At 51.3% G+C, this 18,546-nt stretch overlaps 1 protein-coding gene across 2 annotated transcripts in view; it reads right to left on the reverse strand.

The window, feature by feature from the left end:
- Positions 1 to 18,546, reverse strand: part of AP2A2 (adaptor related protein complex 2 subunit alpha 2) — a 62,933-nt gene that overhangs the window by 33,775 nt on the left and 10,612 nt on the right. For both annotated transcript variants that reach the window (XM_072637381.1, XM_072637380.1), the window contains exons 2-5: positions 11,413 to 11,481; positions 6,176 to 6,318; positions 4,704 to 4,897; positions 328 to 457 (exon numbers count right to left, since the gene is read on the reverse strand). In XM_072637381.1, the coding sequence (XP_072493482.1) occupies positions 328 to 457; positions 4,704 to 4,897; positions 6,176 to 6,318; positions 11,413 to 11,481 (536 nt within the window). The remainder of the gene's footprint in view (positions 1 to 327; positions 458 to 4,703; positions 4,898 to 6,175; positions 6,319 to 11,412; positions 11,482 to 18,546) is intronic.

An 18,546-nucleotide genomic window follows, 5' to 3' on the forward strand; every position in this document is an offset into this window, starting at 1 on the left:
TCCTCAAGAATTCCCTAAAATGGCATTGCAAACACTTCATCGAGGCTTTCTAACTACAGGAGGGGAAAAACATGGTTCCTTTCAATGCAACGAACACTGATCCATTATTGCTCCATCCCTGACCCCCTCCTTAGATGTGGGGCTCCTGGAAGACACTATTCTGACTTTTGTTTATCACTTTTTATGCCTGGGTTACTGTCCCACATCCTCTCACAGGACCAAACAAGGAGCACAAATCGGAACACCGCAATAGTTCTGATAAAGCCTGCAAGCACTCATCTGTCAAAGAGACTTGGCTTCAATCTACAGCCAGCCCAAGATGCTCACCAAGTGCTGGTCATTGAGGAGATGCACCACGCGAGAGGTCCAATCGCCCATTGGCACCAGGTCCGGGGATGTCCTATACAAGCGCAGCAGACACAAGGCTGCACTCTGCTTGACGCTGTCCATGGTATCTCTGAAAGAGATAGGCCTATCCATTAGGAAAAAGAACTCACCCAGTAACTACCAAGGGACCAGGGCCCCAGGCAGGAGCATGCCCAGACTTGGCCAGGGCCCCCTCTAGCTTGAATGAGAAGAAAGGACTTTAAGCACAACTGCTTTGAAGGAGGAAGGCATGAGCCAGGAAAAGGAAGTTATCATCTTCAAAGGTGCCCACAACAGAAGGAGGAAGACTAAAGTCCTGTGCTTGGAGGGAGGAGCAGGGGTGCCCTGAGCCCCTTGACAAGAAACACTAACAACCTCAATCTGATCTGCCAGCACCATTTGATGTTCTCCATCACTGGGAATGCACAACCTGGGCACCAGAACCCAGCAGCTCCCTCTGTTTAAATTCAGAAGTGTTTATAAGCTAGGAAGTGTTTATAAGTTAGGAAGCTCCCCAGTGCCTACTTCCAGAACCTGAGGACAAGACTGCTGAGGCATGGTGAGGTGGGGCTTATGTCCCTTTCTAGGCTCAGAAGTTCAGAGCCCTCCCTCTCCCTGGAGGAGGAGTATGGAGGCTGTCCCTTGGTGTCCTTCCCCAGATGTCCCCCCACCAGTGCTGTTCAGGGCTAGCGCACCCCACCCCTCACTGCCTGCACTCCACCTAGATCCTGAAACTACAGTGCCAGGCACATAGCAGGAGCCTGTCAGATTGAAGTGAGGCAATTGCCATAAATACTCTCATGAAAGTATTACCCTGTAGGCCTGAAGCTGAGACCAAGGAGATCGTAAGTCTTTGCCAGTGCTCTCATGCTCTTCCCGTCTACTCTGTTGGAATTATCCCACCATTTACTATTGTATGCAGGACATCACCCTTCACAAACACCAGGTGCTTAACCAACATTCAAGAACATCTGTCAGAACCAGACCATGGAGAACAGCTATGATTACTCCACAGCTTGTCACTAAATAAAATCTGTCCAAAAGATAGATGATGGCGCTGAGAGTCAAGGTCGTGCAGCACTACAGAAAGTTGGCAAGACCCAGGAGAACGTGAAGGATGGTGCCAGGAAGGCCTCCTCCCTTCAGTCCAAGACCGTGGCCTCTCCAGGGACAGCATGAGCTTCCCTAACTCCTTCCCTCTGTGGATGTCTTTCAACGAGCAAAGCTTCACCTTCCCTCCCTCCTGCCACACCTTAGGAATGAAACAAAACTCTTGCTACAAACATGTGTAGCCAAGTAAAACAGATGTTCCCGTTAAACTGTGAGTGCTAGAGCACATCTCTCTATCAGAAGGTGGATGGCAGGCTCTGTCACTGGCCCTCTGGGGTTATAGTCACTACACAGATCAGTTGTTATCTTTACCCTACTGCTGTCAATGCATAGATTGTTTTCCTTCTTCTGTTTGCTTTCCTCTGCATCAGGTCATACAAAGTCTTCCTGGGCTTCTCTAAAACCCTCTTCCATATTTCCTACAGCACAAAAACAGGATTCCATCACCCTCTTACACCAAAACTGGTTCAGCCAATCCCCATTTGACAGACATCCCTCAGATTTCCATTTTTCTACTTGCTCAAAAAGAGTCTTGGTTTTTTCCTTAGAACCAATTCCCTCCCGCAAACTAATTCTTCCTTCTTTCCTTTCCTTCCTGTTTCTCCACTGAGTGAAATGGAGTTACACATTTAATCTGCGTGCAGTGCACATGTGCACAGTCTTCTCTACTTCCACCAGTTCAGGTGAGAGGTTCAAGGGTTGGTCCTTCCCACTGCCTCTCCCTCTTTCTCTGTGCAGACTTTTTACTTGAGCAATCTGACAACATGAGATGATTTTCCCTGATCTTCCTTTCCCTTCCCTTTCAGGGTATTCCCTTTCTCACCCCTTTCCATTCTTCTCCTAAGATCAAGACACCACAGAAAAACTCTCAGGCCTTCAGGCTAATTAGATTCCCTTTATGACCATAAATAATGACAGAATGCAGAGCAGGTGTACATTTCCCCTCCCAAAATTAGAGTGAAAGGGGTTTATCTTTGTTTAGTCTTTTATCACTACTCATTCATGATTCTATTTTCATGTTTCTTGTATCTCCTGTGTTTGAACTTCAAAGTTTCTCCAAAGCTCTAGTCTTTTCATCAGGATTGCTTGGAAGTCCTCTACTTCATTAAAAATCCACTTTTTCCCCTGTAAGATTATACTGTTTTGCTGGGTAAGTTATTCTTGGCTATAAGCTCATGTTCTTGGGAATATGTATTCCAAGCTTTCCATTCCTTGGAAGAAGTAGCTGCTGAATCATATGTGACTCTGACTAAGGCTCCTTGGTATTCATGCCCTGTGTTTTTTCTTTAACATGAAAGCTCTGGGTTTTGGTGAGTGTGCTGGCAGGTTTCATTCTGGGGGTTTCATTCAGGAGGTGACCAGGGGATGCTTCCCACTTCATCCCCTTGGTTCTAAGAGATCTGAGGAGTTTCTTTAAAGAGTTCTTGAAATCTGATGTCCAAGTTCTTTTTTACTTTTGATCATGGCTTTCAAGCAGTGCAACAATTTGTAAATTTTTTTCTCCTCAATTTGTTTTTAAGGTTAGTAGTTTGAGGTTTGTTTGTTTGGTTTTTTTTTATGAGACACCTTGGATTTTCTTCTTTTTTCAGTCTTTTGACTTTGTTTTAATTTATTTTTTGTCTCATGGAGTCACTGACTTCTCTTTGGTCTTTTTTTTATTTTCAGGGAGTTTGTTGCTTGGGCAAAACTTTATTCCCCTGGTGCCAACCTGTTAATTTGCTTTCCAGTTCTTTCTTCCTTGGCTCCCATTTCTTTTCCCATTTTTTCCTCTCCTGCTCTCATTCCATTTAGAAACAGTTTTCACTTTTTTTTTAAGTCTTGCTTCTTTTCCTGGAATTCTAGTTGAGTTTGTGCCCAGGCTGTGTTGTCTTTCAGGCTTTGCTTGTGGACATTTTGGAGCCGTGAGCATCCCTGTCACCATGCTAGCTAGGTCAGGCATCTTGGTTCTCTCCTCTTCCAGCCTTCTTTCTGATGCAGGACAACTTTATGTGAGGGCTGAGCTCGGCACACTTCGGAAGGGAAGGTCAGGGCTGTTTCTGCTGTTACTTTCTTGGAGTGGTGAGCACTGTGTTATTCCAGGGTCTCAGAGACAGCCCATACTGGGGACCTGTGGTGCTCCCAGAGTGGTCTGATCTGAGACAGAAGTCAATCCCTGCCCCCTGGTCTGAGCTCAGCAGGTTCGTGAGCATCAGCAGATGTTGCTGAACTGGAAGGTGCTGCTGGTTCTGAGGGGGAGAACTGCAGACTCCCCTTTGATCTGGGGCTCTTGCCCTGGTTCTTGCCCTATTCTTGGGTCTGAGGCCCCCAGATGCTGCTGCTTCTGAACATGCTCCTCTTTCTGGACACCATCTAAAGATTGTGACTGCTCCTTAACCTACAAGAGAATGCTGCCCATGGGCACAGTCTCCTCCTCAGTCTGCTCTGGGGACCAGAGGTGCCAGTTGGCACTTGCTCCTATATCCTACCCTAGAATCAAGACCCCTCCTTACCCTGGCACCTCTCCCAAGTACAGGACTGTTATTTGGCCCCCAAGTATCCAGTCATACTCCTTCGCCAGTACCTAGAGACTTCTCTGTGTCCCTAACAGAACCTGGGCTGAAAAAGTGACTCATGGCTTTTTCTTGGATTTCCTGATCTGATTCAGTCTGGACCATTTTCTAGATCTGCCCAAAGGAATTTTGGGAGGGAGCTCACTAGACCTGCTGATGCTGCATCATCATCTTGAATCTGTGCCCTGTCCTGGGTCAGCCAAACTGGGAAGGGAGAAGGTGGGTACATTCTAAGGAATCAGGCTACAAAGTAACCATGACATTCTTCCACAGAGAAAGGTGACCCCTTAAGACTCCACTACCTCTGCTGGATGAGGAGGCAGGCAGGCAGCCAGCTCTCTGGCACACCCTGGGGCCCTGCCTTCTCCCTCAGGACAGGGCAGGAGCCTTCCCCCTCACAGCAGGCCCTGGCAGAGCTGGGGGAGTCTAGGTTCCCCATACACTCTGACCTCTGGGACATGTGATGGCTCTCACTGTCCAGTAGAGATGGGGAAACTCTCGTTAGAGAGAAAACCTTCTCAGGTTTTTCTCCTTCTCCCAACTACCAACCCCCACTTAGGTGATCCATTCAATAAAGTAATACAGTGGGGGACCCAGGTGAAGGCCCCTAGCTTCCTACATGCATTAAGTGAAGGGTTCACTTCTTCTTTGGCCACCTGCTCCAGGACGGATACCTACCCAGCCACCAAGATCTTGGGGATTTCTCCAGCAAAGGCTTCAGCCATCTCCCGGCTGCCCACATTGGCGATGCAGTGCAGAGCCAGCCCCATGAAGGTAGGGTTCCGGCTTGCCAGATCATTCTTGATGGCATTATTGATCAAGCGGATCAGCTCACTGTTGGAGTTCACCAGGACAGAGATGAACAGGTAGCCCTGTGTCCCAAGGAAAAGAGAGTGAGACAGCAGCAGCAGACGGCCAGAGATCCCTGCAAAAGGACCACGTGCGCAGACCTACGCCCACAACAGGACATTCTCAGAGGACACACCCACTGCCCTGAACAGGCCAGGGCACAAGCACAGCCAACACCATCCCACCCCTGCCGCAGAGCAGCCAAGATGCTCAGAGTGCGAGAGCTGCCACCCCTCAGGACAGAAGCTTCACACGCGATCCCCAGACCACAGGGGAGCACAGCAGGGACCCTGTGTGACCCTGGGTCCTCTGTCTGCCTCAGCTTCTTCACCTGTAAAACAGGGATAAATACAGTACCTCCTTCCCAGAGTGGTCGTGACAATCGAATGAGACAATATTTGTAAAGTGCTTAGTGCAGTGCCTCACAAACAGGAGGGGTTTAATAAATGATCCTCACTAGGATCACATTCTCCTCTATCCCAGGTCTGAGGCCTCCCCTCCCCCTTGGCACTCTGGGTCCCAGATACGTGCCTTTCTCACTAAGGATCTGCAGATCACTCTATCAACAAGTCTCCTCTGCTCATCACAATGACCTAGGGAGGGGGGGAAACCGAGGCAGAGGGCACATGCCTTGCGTCAGTGTCTGAGGATGGATTTGAAGCCAGGTCTCCCTGACTCCAGGCCCCATGGCACCCCCAGGTGTCTCTAATCTCAAACTTGATGTTCTTGACATGTCCCAGAGAATGTACAGTGCCTTCCTCCCACCCTCACCCATCCCTCTTGTACACTTCCCTACTTCCATCCAAGGCATGTACCTCCCTTCCATCTTGTGGTCTGGAGCCTCGCTTTCCCTATTTCCATCTGTCCCCAGCAGCTTCCAGGTCATCCTCCAGAGAAACTCTTCTGTCTGGCTCCTAAAGCCCTCACCAACCTGGCCCTAGCCCCTCTCCAGACTCAGTGAACACCTTTCCTCCAGCCACAATAGCACCTCTCCTCTCCTGCCTCCATGCCTTTGCTTTAAGTCATCTCCCACACATGAGACGCCTTTTCTCCTCCACTTCATTCCAGACTCAGCCTGAGTCTTCCCTTTTGCAAGAAGCCTTCCCTGACCTCCCAAACAGCATTCCATGCAGGGACCACTTCCTGTGCAACTCCCTAGATGGAGGCTCAGCCGTCACGTTCCTCACTCCTATCCCTTTCCCCAGGTAACCCTTCTGAGCAGCAGGCAGACATGGTGGTGGCACAAAGAACCCCACAGCACACCAGCACCTTCTCTTGGGGCCAAGGCCAGAAACACTCACAATCTGCTTTTCTGTGTAGCGGTTGGAGCTCAGCAGGTTCACGGCCTCCATGTGGCCAAAGTCGATGTCGTGGCCCAGGAGGAAGATGAAGAGCAGTTTGCACACGTACTTCTTCTTGCTGTAGCCGTCGAGGGCCTTGTCACCTGTGGGGGGAGACCAGCGAGGAGCTGCACGGCCCAGCCCCTGCCCCAGGCACCACATGCCCCCCGTGATGCAGACGCGTGCAGGCAGGGGCAGCGGGGTGCTGGACTGTGTGTGCATGTGCACGTATGCATACATGTGCGAGGGGCTGCATGGGTGTAAGCGTACATGGCACACATCATCTGTGTGTAAGTGGGAGCACCATGTCTCTGAACCATCTGCAGATCACACACTGTCTGGACCACACACCAGACAGAGAGCAAACACCTGGCCACCATGCCCAGGAGGGAAGCCCAGGACCAAACCCTCACTAAGCTCCAGCCCCTGCCTATCAGTCAGCCAAGGGTTGACCTTCAGTCAAGGTGGAAAACAGGAGGGATGAGAGGTGGGGTGGGGCCCCTCAGGATGCATGTGTTTTCTCCCTCCCTCCCTTTCCTTCCCTCTTTTTCTCCCCTCTCCTTTTTTCTCTGTCTCCTTCCATCTTTCTCCTCCCCTCTCCCCCTTCAGCTTCCCCCTCTATCACTCTTCCTCTCCCTCTCTCTCTCCTTCTCTTCTCTCTCTCCCTCCCTCCCTTTCTCCTCTCCTCCCCTCCTCCTTCCCTCTCCTTTCTTTCTCCGTCTTCCCTCCCTCACTCTCAAGAGGCCATTCCATAAGAAGTCCCAAGACTCAGCCATGAAAAAAGCAGCTGCCACCCTCCAGGTCAGGGGAGCAACAAGAAACAGGTGGGGGACAGCTAAGTGGCATGGTGGATAGAACACCAGCCCTGAAGTCAGCAGGACCTGAGTTCAAATGCAACCTTGGACACTTCACTAGCTGTGCGACCTAGAGCAAGCCACACAGGGGTCTGGTAAGGAGCCTAATGTGCTAGAGCCAGAGGTCCCTGGGATGCACAGCATGAATTAAATAGAATTAAGTACTGTGAAGTTTCCTCTTCTCACTGGGCCTCAAAGCAGAGAAGGGAAAACAAAGTGCTGTGAAGATGGGGCCCTTCAGGCCATCTTTCTATGCTAAGCAATGGGGTTGGGGCTGGGGCCAGACACAGAGCCCAGGCCAGGGTCAGGGCCAGAGCTGGACGCCTGGGTTCTCTCCTGCCCCAGCTCTCATCAAGGTCGGTGTTGTGTCCAATTCTCCATGACCCTATTTGGCCTTTTCTTGCCAAAGGCCCTGGAGAGTTTCTTGCCATTACCTTCTCCAGTTCATTTTCCAGATGAAGATACTGAGGCAAACAAGTCAGGCCAGACTGGAGATGAGTCAGGCCTATGCCTGACTATGCTCCATGGCACCCCCTAGCTGCCCTAGGTTTATTTGGGGCCACTGAAAAGCTCAGTCTTGGAGTCTCTGAAGGTCCTTGTTTGGGCCCTTAACTGCACCATGGGGCTTTTCTGTCCAGACCTGGGGTTGTCAGTGGGTAGGGAAACTCCTTCCCCACAACCTCGATCTCAATCACCAGGGGCCCTGAGAGGTTAAAGGACTTGCCCAGATTCCTACCGCTGATGTGTGCCTAAGGCAAGGCTGACACCAGGTCTTCCTGACTGAGAAAGTCACTCTCAGCACATCCTGCCATGGCATTTCTCAGGGAGGGTGACCACAGACCAAGCTCAGCTCCTCCTCCAAGTCAAATCCACAAGGGTTGGGTGATGACAAACAGCCCCTCCAATGGGTCTTGAGAATCTTCCTCATGGAGATGATGAGGGCTCAACCAGAGAGGACAATGGTAGCCTTCCCTTCTGTGTGAGGGCATCCTATATGCCACTTTTCTTCTTCAGTGTGAGGCCATGACTTCTGGGTGCCCACCCTCCCACCCTCTACCTCTTGGCAATCTCAGGATCCTGAGAACTCTGACTGGAGGGAGGAAGCTGTGTGTACCTGCCTCCGGGCTTCCCCGAGGACAAGCCACTTGTGAGGGGACAAGCAGAAAGGTGCTAAAAGCAGCCCAGCTGCCAGCACCTGGCGAAGACACCCCAGGACCAGGCTCTGCTCTCTCTCTCTTCAGGGCATAGAAGTCAGGACACCCCTCAGTGAAAGGAGGTGGACTAAACATGTGTGACTTCAAACAAATGGAAATGCTCATGTGCATCAAAACGAAGGTGAGGGAGGAATGGGGCGCCATCTGCTCATAACGAGTTCCATGAACTCGTGCTCTTCTAGGTGAAGTATCTGCCAGAGGCCTGCAGTGGCCTGCATGCCAGTTCAGGAAGAACCAGACCAACCTCAAAGCCGCTGGGAAGCTCCTCAGGATGTGGCTGAGGCCTTAGCAAGAATGCCAAGTTCCCCAGGTTTTACAAAGTTTCCAAAGGGTTTGGCATAACAAGTACTTTAACAACCATCAAACATCCCACTTTACAGAGAAACAAACGAAAACTGAGAGACGGGGGGTGCAGGGGCGGGGGGAAGGGGAGGCGCACCACTGGGACACCTTCCAAGGAAGACACCAGCTGCCCAGACCTCACCTCTGCAGCAGGCACATGGGAGACAGGCCAGAAAGGAGAAAGCCATATCTCTCCAAAATTACCCAGAGAGGGAACAAAGGGCACCTCAAAATCTTGCCATCACTGACTGGAAAAATCACAATGCAGTTTTTCCTGGTGAATAAAACATCTATTGACGATGTCGAATCCAAATAGTGTGGCTGGTACCCTCAGGAGGTGTTAATGAGAGTGCCCGAGTACAAGGAGTGCAGCACCTGGAGCGCAGAGGACACGTAATGTGGATGGACACCCTGATGATCTGCAGCTCTGGCCCATAATCACCCCAATCTCCCATGCTGGTTGTGAGGAAATGAGCTACAGGAAGCTCTGGGCATTCACGCCATCCAGCCAGCCATCCACGACCTACAGCAGTCAGGCACCTCTCAAGTGGGGAGCACTCATTCCGTCCATTGGCCCTCATGAGCCATCATCCTCTGTTCACGTGACTTTCTCCAGTTGAATCCTAAACCCCAAGCCTTCCCTTGAGATGAACCTCCCCACTTCTAACTGTCTGCCAGAGAGATCCACCTGGATGTTCCATGCGTGCCCAAACAACGCATCAGTTCAACGAACACGGAACCAGTCCCTGCAGCTTCACAGACAGAAAAAACTACAGCAGCCTGTGACCTTGGGGAGTTTACTGCTCATTTGAGGGAACACATGGTGACTGAAAACCAAGGGGAGAGAAGACTGACAGTGAGAGGAACCAGGAGAGAGGCCACCTGGAGGAGGAGCAGCGCCTATCACTACACACAGATGGGCAGAGACTGGTCCTAGCGGCTGGCACACACAGCAGATGCTGGAATTTTGTTGACTGACTGATCTCACTGATGCCACTTCCTCCAAGCCATACTCTGCCAGTAATACGCTCGGCCTGTTTGTACCCGCCACCTCTCCAACACCCTTTGAGGAGCATTCTGAAAGCCCCACAGGGTTTACTACCAAAGAACATAACTTTCCACAAGATACATGACTGATGGTCAGTTGGGTTTCTGTTACAGAGAAGCTTAGAGCTGTTGAAGCAGCTGCTCCGTTTCCCCAGCATGATCTGGCTGGCCTCCTTCTTCCTAGCCAAAAGGGAGCCCAGTGGATCAAGTGCCACTCATGGTCTGGACAAGAAATGCTCCTCATCCCCTTGGCTTTTCTTGTGTGGATTCTGGGGCCCAATTCTGGAGAGATGCTCCTCAGTCAGGAGACTCCACTGAGGTTTAATGCAGCCAACATAATGTCAGACAAACAGGTGCCATCTTCCATGGCAGTGACAGCATCTTTAGGGAGTGCACGTCTTCCAACTTCTTGCTCGATAACAATCAGTCAGAGCAAGCTTCCTCCAAGAAAACCCCAGCCAACACGCCTCCCATAACTCTTTACTCTTGGGCAGTCAGTCAACACTGACTAAGCACCTACTATGTGCCAAACACTGAGGATAACCTTGAGGAGCTCATCATGTTCACATAAACAAACAGGACAGAGAGATGATTAAGGAGGGCACCGCCATTCAGAAGGGTTGGAAAGGCTTCCTACAGAAGGTGCAGTTTTAGTCAGGATGCAAGGAAGACAGTATTCAGAATGGAGGAGGGAGGGAGAGACAGAAGATCTTGGTGGGACAGCCAAGAGGCCAGTGCCACTGGACTGTGAGAAGACTGGAAGGAGACAAGGGGTTTGGGTTTTGAAGGGTTTAGAAGACTGGAGCATTTGATCCTTGGCCCTAGAGGCAGTAGAGGGCCACTGGAGTTTCTTGAGGAGGGGATGACAGTTGAATCTACACTTTAGGAAAATCCCTTTGTTAGCTGAAGAGGATGGAGTGGAGAGAAACCTGAGGAAGGCAGTCCCTCCAGAAGCCACTGCAATATTCCAGGTGAGGTGGTAAGGGCCTGGGCCCTAAGGATGGGAGCCAAGGAGCCAGAGTCAGAGGAGAAGGGGGCAAATTTCAGAGATACTGCCAAGAAGAATTTGACAGGCCTTGGTGCCATGTTGGATCTAGAGAGTGTGTGGGGAGTGAGACAGTGAGGAGTCCAGGATGATTGAGAGGATGGAGGTGCAAACAGAGACATCTCCTCCTCACCAACAGTCTTGCCCTTTCTTCCCTGTCCCCAGTTCTGGAATAATGGTCTCTCACACACACCCTGCCACTGTCCCTGGATGGGACACCATCTCTTGGAACCCCTCCCCATCCAAGTGCTCGTCTCCCCCTCAGCCACCACTCTCCTAGGTGTTGTTTCCCCCATCAGAATGTAAACTCCCCCTGGAGGGCAGGGGGCTGGCATCCCAAGAGTTGAACATGATGCCTGAAACACAGTAAGTGCTTAATCAAGGCATCTTCAGTCATTTCTTTGCCCACTGAATCCTGCTGGGAAAGCCTGTGAACAGAGTGCCTTTCAGGGCCCAGCCACTACTGAGGTCAGCAGGATCTGGTACCACAGACAGCTGCCAGCCCACCTCCTGTGACAGGGGAGAGCCCCATCTACCACAGCCTGCCTTGCTTCTCCTAACAAGCCCCCCTCAAGGATGGGCCCTGGGCTCCCCTCTTGTTTTGGGGAGATCAGCACAAGAGAGAAACAGCAAAAGAAGGTCGCCGGACAAACAGCTTGAGTCCGAGACACCTCGGGAAGTGCACCACTCACTCACCTTTGAACTTGGAGCGGATGTTGGCCAGTTCTTTGTTTATGCGTTTGATCTCTGCCTCCTTACTCTTGCCTGCAAAAGGACAGAAGCAAGGACTGCCTTTAGCCAACTTGCAAACAGTCCCAGTGAGTGAGGGAGTGCCAGCCTCAGGCAAGAGGGAGACCCCGCTCTGGTCGTGAGGACACCAGGGGAAGGTCAGACCCATCACCATGGACCAGCGGCTCCCCAACACCATGCCCAGCACCCTTGCCCCTGCGCCCCCGTGAGCTCCCTGGACCCAAGAAGTCAAGGGTTTGTTTTGCCAGGGTAGAAGAGATGGTGCGCAGCATCACAAAGGCAAGCCATGCTCTCTGTCTGCTAGGCCACAAGAGAAGGGCCAGTCAACGTTCCTTTAACAGGACACTAAATCCGGAGTCAGAAGGTATGCTGAAACCCTGGCTTAGTTTTTTGTCCCTCACCCTTGTTGTGACCTTGGACAAAGACCCCAAGCTCTCCTGAAGGAAGGTGTCAGACACCAGGACCCCCAGGGCCTCTGTGGTGGTCAGATCCCCAGCCAACTCTAACTCCTATCCCAAGGAGCATCCCAAAAGAAGGGCACAGAGCTGTGGCATGAAGGGTTCTGGGGGATGGGAGCAGGGGCATTGGCCTGAGCAGACAGAGTAGTGCTTGGCTCCCAATGAAGAGCTGTCTCCCAGAAAGGTCCCACCATGGACTGGCCTTCCCCATTCCCTTAGCCTGAAACAGCAGCAGAGATGCCCAAAGGGCCCCAATGAAAAAGGTTCTTTATTTCCACTGTAGCCCTCAGAAGAGAAAAGGGAGCAGGCAAATGAAAGCTGACAATAAGTTGGCATGTGGAGGGGGGGCAGAAGATGGTGAGGGGGGTGATGGGGGTGAAGAAGACTTCAGGGAGCCTCAAACTCCATGGGAGTTAAGAGCTCCTTGGAGCTGCTTGAGACAACCAATTCCATCTTGGGTACCATGTGTAACCCTAATACTCACTAGAGCGTGAGTTTCTAGGGCATTATGGTGGGCAAGAATTATCTCAGCTGATCCTCACAATAAATTTTATCACCCCCATTTTACAGGTGGGGGAAGGGGAAGTAGTGAAGTGAGCTACCCAGGGTCTTACAGTTACTTAAGCATCTGAGGTAGGATTTGAAACCAGAGCTTTCTGACCACAGGTCCAGGCCTAACTGGATGATGACACTAAGCTGACCAGCATCTCTCTTCCTAAGCCAGGACTGAGAAAGGAGGAGACTGAGGGCTGCTGGGCTGCCTGCCCACCGATGCCTACCCGCCCACCGATGCCTACCCGCCCACCTGCAACACCCTCCTCAGTTTCCACAAAGCCTCTGCCCAAGTCTGTTCTATGCCCTGGAAGAGCAGAGCAGGCAGAAGGCCTGGACCAGGATGCCTTCCCCCATGTCTCGAAGGTCTTGACCTTGGTGACACACCTCAGGCAGAAACCTGAGTTGGAGAAGATCTCAGGCCTTAGAGTCTGAGTAAACACAGAGGACCATGCACCTGTGAGATGCCAGGCATTGTCCTGGGACACAACAAAGATACAAAACTCAAACAGTCCCTGTCCTCAAGGAGTGCTGCGCATTCACTGACTTCAAAGTCAAAGAGGTTTGAATGACTCAACTAAGTAAGAGTCAAAGGTAGACACAGGCCTCAGACTCCTTCCTCTGCCTCCACAGGCTCATCCACCCTGCCTCCAGCGAGAGCTCCCTTACCCAATATGCCCAGGGCAGGCACACGTTCTGAGGCTCTTTTCCCTTGGGATTTGTTGTGACCAGGCTGTGGGAGTTGACATTTGCTCCTACCAGATTTCATCTTCTTTGGTTTGGCCAATCAGGCTGGCTTGCCAAGACCCACAGGGAAGACATTCCAATGGGCTCTGGGGGAGGCTCACTCCTCTTGACACTACCCACCCCCTCTTCTTTTTAGGCTCCCTGCCCTCAGAACCCTTCCTTCTGTCCAGCAGAACACCCCCACTAACTGGAGCTGGCCTTCTTTCCTTCCCCCTGGGTCCTACTGTCCCCAGTGATCTCATTGGCTCCCACAGATTTAATTACCATCTCTAGGATGATGATTCTCAGATCTATTTATACAGCCTTACCCTCTCTCCTGACTGATCTCTGGACTCAAATCTCCTTCTGCCCACTGGTCGTCTCACCACCTCCAAGACTGACCTCATGATCTTTCTCCCCAACCCTTCCCCCTGCCAACTCCCCCCAGCTCACAAACTGGGCATCATCCTCAGCTCCTCATTGAATCAGTCATCAAATCCTGATAATTCTGCCTTCCCCAAAGCTCTCACTTCCAGCCTTCCTCCCCTGCCACAGGTCATCTCACACCTAGCCTCTTGTACAGATGCTGGTGGGACTGCCTGGTTCCAGTCTCCTCCAGGAAAGGTGAAGGGCTGCTCTCCCAGCTGAGGCTGGAGAACCCCTCGTCAGCTCCTACAAAGTATGAATTCAGGCACAGGGTACACAAGGTGGTCCCTGAGGCCCCTTCCCTGCCACCCTGAAATTCTGGGCCCTGGTCAGAGTGCCCACACCCAGAAGACCACAGCCCGGTCACCGCACTGAGATCCAAGCCTGGGACCGTTCAGAAGGAAACAAATCTTGGATCAGTTCACTGTTCGGTGACTGATGGCAACGTTCAACCCATGTTGGATATCAAGACTGAGGGACAATACAGGTTTCTGAGAAACCAATGCTTGCTGAATGAACAAACAAGGAAGCACAATGGCACATGTGCTAAGCAGAGCAGCGCAATCCTCGCCGCCCCACCAAGAGCGAAGCCCCACTGGCTTCCTCCTCTGTGACACTCACATGTTCTGGTTCACGTCATCTGGTGGTGATTTTGTCTATCAACACACCAATAAAAGAGCATTTCAACCCAACTGGGGAAGCGGGAAAGAGTCTGAGCAATGGGGGAACATAGATGAACCCAGCTCTGTGATGGATACCTCAGTCTGCTGACCAAGCATTGGGCACAGGACCCAGAAGGAGGGAAGCAGGTCTGTCAAATGCATACGTCTGAGGTGAGACGGTGAGCAGCAGAGATGGTGATGCCCACTCACAGAGGCTGCCAAGTGGAAGCAAAGGAAGGATGGCTCAGTGGTCAGGCCACCTGTCACGGGGTGGCTGGGCTCCAGGAAGGAAGGCCCATGTAAGGGCAGGCCAGGAAAGTGTATCCTCACTGACCCAAGGAGCTGGCGATCAAAGTCTAAGCCACCTGTGTGCAGGCTGAAGCCCTGCCATGCCACATGCCAGAGTCCATGCACTCACCCTCCAGGCCCCACCCAAACAGGCACAGAGTACATCTGGCTGGCTAGGATGGCTCAACCTGGGATTCCTCCTTCTCCTTTCCCTGACCTGTCCATTCCAGGACATTTACACAGACCAGTTTTCCAAGGACCTGATTTTAATCAGTGTGGGCCTTCCTTCTTCAGGAATCACTGTGGCTAAAAAACTCTCTCTCCTGAGCATTTCCCCACTCAAGCCCACATCACCATCACCACCCTGCCCCAGGGCCTAGCAGGTGATGTTCACAAGGACAATGAGAATCAATCTAACCCAGGAAGGTTTGCAGGGTACAGGACATGTCGCCCCAATTTAGCCAGAGGAGCTCTTCCTCAGGTAACAAGCCTGGAGGCCCCTTTGAGTCAGCTGAGCCTTTAGGTCACCAGGCACAGCACCCCTTCCTGCCACAGCTCCCCAATGGGGCTCTCTCCATAGCCCATCACCAAAGGAAAGACCGAATGGGAGCAAGACCTACGTGTGGGCAAGTTTGAACCCAGCTGGCAAAAATCCTGGCAGAACATCGGGGGCCTACAGGGGAAAGTCCCAACTGCACACAGGACCTACACAAGCAGCTTGAGGTTCTCAGCTCATGGCTTGGCACCAACTCTGCTCAGCCTCCTTGGGTGGAAAAGGAAGCAAGAAGCCCACTTGGGAAACACTGCCATCCACATGATGCCTCATACACAAAGAGCTTTTTCCTCAACTATGCATTCATAAACATTGACCTCCTGCCCAGAAAAAAGAGGCAAAGGCTCCTTGCTCCAAGAAGAGTCTGCATCCCCATGAATAACGCCCCCCAAGAAACAGTGACAACTCCTGATCCCAAGTCCCACTGCAGGGTCTACCTGGCTCCTGGCATTTCCCCATAAGTCCCGCCACTGCTTGCCCATCCAATTCACACCCAGTATGAGACAATTTGGTCAGCCTGCTCCACAGATTAGCTTAGAACAAGGTCCCTGCCCTGCTTGGTGGCCCCAGATAAGGAGACCACTGCTCACTCTCTCCCTCTGAAAAACCCCTTAGACAGGGAGGAGGTCTTTATCTTCTATGGATGGACAGACAGAGGGAGGGACAGACAGATCCTTTCTCATAATAAAGCTCACTGCCCACATTCCCAGTTAAGAGAAATTTCAGGCTGAAGTCAATAAAAATAAAAAGGTCATTTTTTTCCTCATTCAAGTTCACTAGCACCCTGAAATCCAGTCCAGTCCATGAACCCTTAGAACCTCCATATAATAAAACCTTGCTCCCTATCAGGAAAAATGCCATTTCAAACCAAGGTAAAGTGAACTAATAAAATTATTTATAAATAAAAAAAAACTGTGGGTATAAAACTGGGCCTGAAAGTCAGGAGGACTTGGATTCAAATTCAGCCTTAGACACAAATCAGCTGTGTGACTCTGCGCAAGTCACTTAACCTCTGTCTGCCTCAGTTTCCTCATCTGTAAAACGGCTAAAAGCAGCACCTATCTCCCAGGACTGTCATGAGGATCAAATGAGATATGTGTAAAGTGCCTAGTATAGTGCTGGTACACAGTGGGCACCTACTAGACACTTCTCCCTTTTCATTCCCCCTTTTCACTGGGTAGACAGATGCATTTATCAAAACTGAAGATTTTCCCCTCAGCCACCCAATGGGAAAGAGGGAAAAGTCCAGAAAGACTCTGTGTTTGCTGCCCAGCATCCCACTGAAATCACCACCCTGTTGGTTGGCAGTGACATCCCTATGGTCCCTGTGGGTCCCCATCTCTGGAGAGAAGATACCAGCACCCACTAACCCTAAACCACAATCAGTGCACAAGGGCCCCCTGCCTGCTCATCCACATGCCTTAGCTCTGACCTCTCATAAGCTGAAAGCTTTTCACACACACAAAGTGGAAAGACTTTGCAATTCAGCTTAGAAAGAAGGGGCCCTTACGACTTATGACTGTCGCCTTGAAAGCCAGCAGTCACAGGATAGAAGCCGCTAACTCTGATGTCAGCATAAACACGTCACAGGCCCCAGGCTACGGCCAACGAAACGATGCTCCCAAGTCTCCCCTGGAAACGTGCACGGGAGGATGCAAATAAAATGAGGGAAACTGGCCAACTCAATTTCTTAAATTATTCACAGTTATTTTTAGAAACAGTTATGTCTTGTTTCCCTCCCCCCAAAACTGGACGTGTCTTTTTTAAAACATGGATTTATTTTTCGTTTTCAGTATTCACTTCTGTAGGCTCTTTGACTTCTACATTTTCCTCCCTCCAAAGATCTTTGTTTTCTTAAAGAAGCTCCTTCTATGACCCCAGGGTACCCAGGGCCACAGCTGGCAGCGCTGGGCCAGAGAGCTCTAGACAGGGACACAGCATTTTTGTCCACTGAACCTGGCATATTGGTTAGAACTGGTTTTCTTTCTTTTTCAGTGGAGGTGGGGGGAGAGGGAGGGAGATAAAGTAGGTATTGGTTTATTGAAAAAATACAATTTAATTTCAAATAATAACAACAGTTAGCGGAGGCCAGCCAACAAACTCCCACAAGAACCAGGTGCCAAACTCGGTGCCCCCTCAGGCAGGAGACAAAGGAGCTGGCCACTGCAGCACTGCCACTCTGGTCCAGCGTCTGCATCTGGCAGGGCGCCCACCTTTCCCGTCCACAGGCATTGGAGAGAGGGCAAAGCCTTCTCAACCTGTGCCCATGGCCCAGCCCTGAACAGCAGCCACTCGGCCTGTCACTGCTCGAGACTCTGCCCCCTCCTGCCACCCTCTCTGGCTGCCCCGGGCCCCTCCCCCCTCCCCCACCCCGGTCATCTAGGCCCCCCAGGAAGAAGGAAGGTGTCTGCCTGGCTCAGTCTTGCTCCCCCAGTCCAAAGTCCTCCCTCCTCACACACTTCTGAGCAAAGTATGAGCTTTTCCTTTTCCCATCCTTGTGAGTCAGGGAGGGAGGAGGAGCAGCCCAATCCACGAGCAAGGCCCTGACAGTCTTCGGTGCCGATCTAAGACAGGCCCCCTTGACTCCAGATCAAGGGCTGGCCAAGGCTCCCCAGCTCCTCACCAGCAGAGCAGCAAGGTGAGCTCCCCATCTTTAGCACTTGAAATTTTCCAGAGCCTTCTCCACGGCTCACCTCAGCGAGCCTTTCTGAGGAGGCAAAGAGATGGACTGAGGGGACGTCCACCATTTGGGAATGGCTGAGTAAGTTCTGGTTCATAAATGTGAAGGAATAAGCAATAATGAAGGAGACAGTTTCAGAGAAGTCTGGAAAGACAAACATGAACTGACACAAAGTGAACAAAACCAGAACAGTTTCTGTCAGGACAACAATGAGGTGAAAGTCTAGAGAGCTGAGCAGTGTAATGACTGACCACGACACCAGACCCTGATAAAACATGCTGCCTGAGTCAGGGGGAAAGGCGGGCCTCGGGGAGCAGGAGACTTTGGGGGAAGTGACCTATACAGAAATCTGTGTTTGTCACAGTGTTTGTCCTTCTTGCTTACTGAGCAGGGAGGAGCAGAAGGCAGAGGAAGGGGAAGGCAGATTTTTGCAGATTGGGAAAAGGCATATAATTAAAAAAAAAAAAAAAAAAAGGAAAGTACTCCCAGCAGTACACGAAGGTGCCAAGGGTCTTAGTCTCTGGCAGTTCCTTGCTTGGTCCAACCATTTTTACTGCCGCTGCCACTGAGCCACCTTGGCACCGATGCCAAGAGTAGCAAGGGGCACATTCACCACTTCATTTGAAGGATGCTGTCAGCCCCTTCATGGATTTGGCTCCTTCTCTATCCTCTACAACAGACATCACCTCAACACTAAGATCTTTGGGGTGATGTGTCTGCTCAGAGTCCTGCAAA

This window comes from Notamacropus eugenii, chromosome 2 (genome assembly GCF_028372415.1).
Source record: "Notamacropus eugenii isolate mMacEug1 chromosome 2, mMacEug1.pri_v2, whole genome shotgun sequence".
NCBI lineage: Eukaryota > Metazoa > Chordata > Mammalia > Diprotodontia > Macropodidae > Notamacropus > Notamacropus eugenii.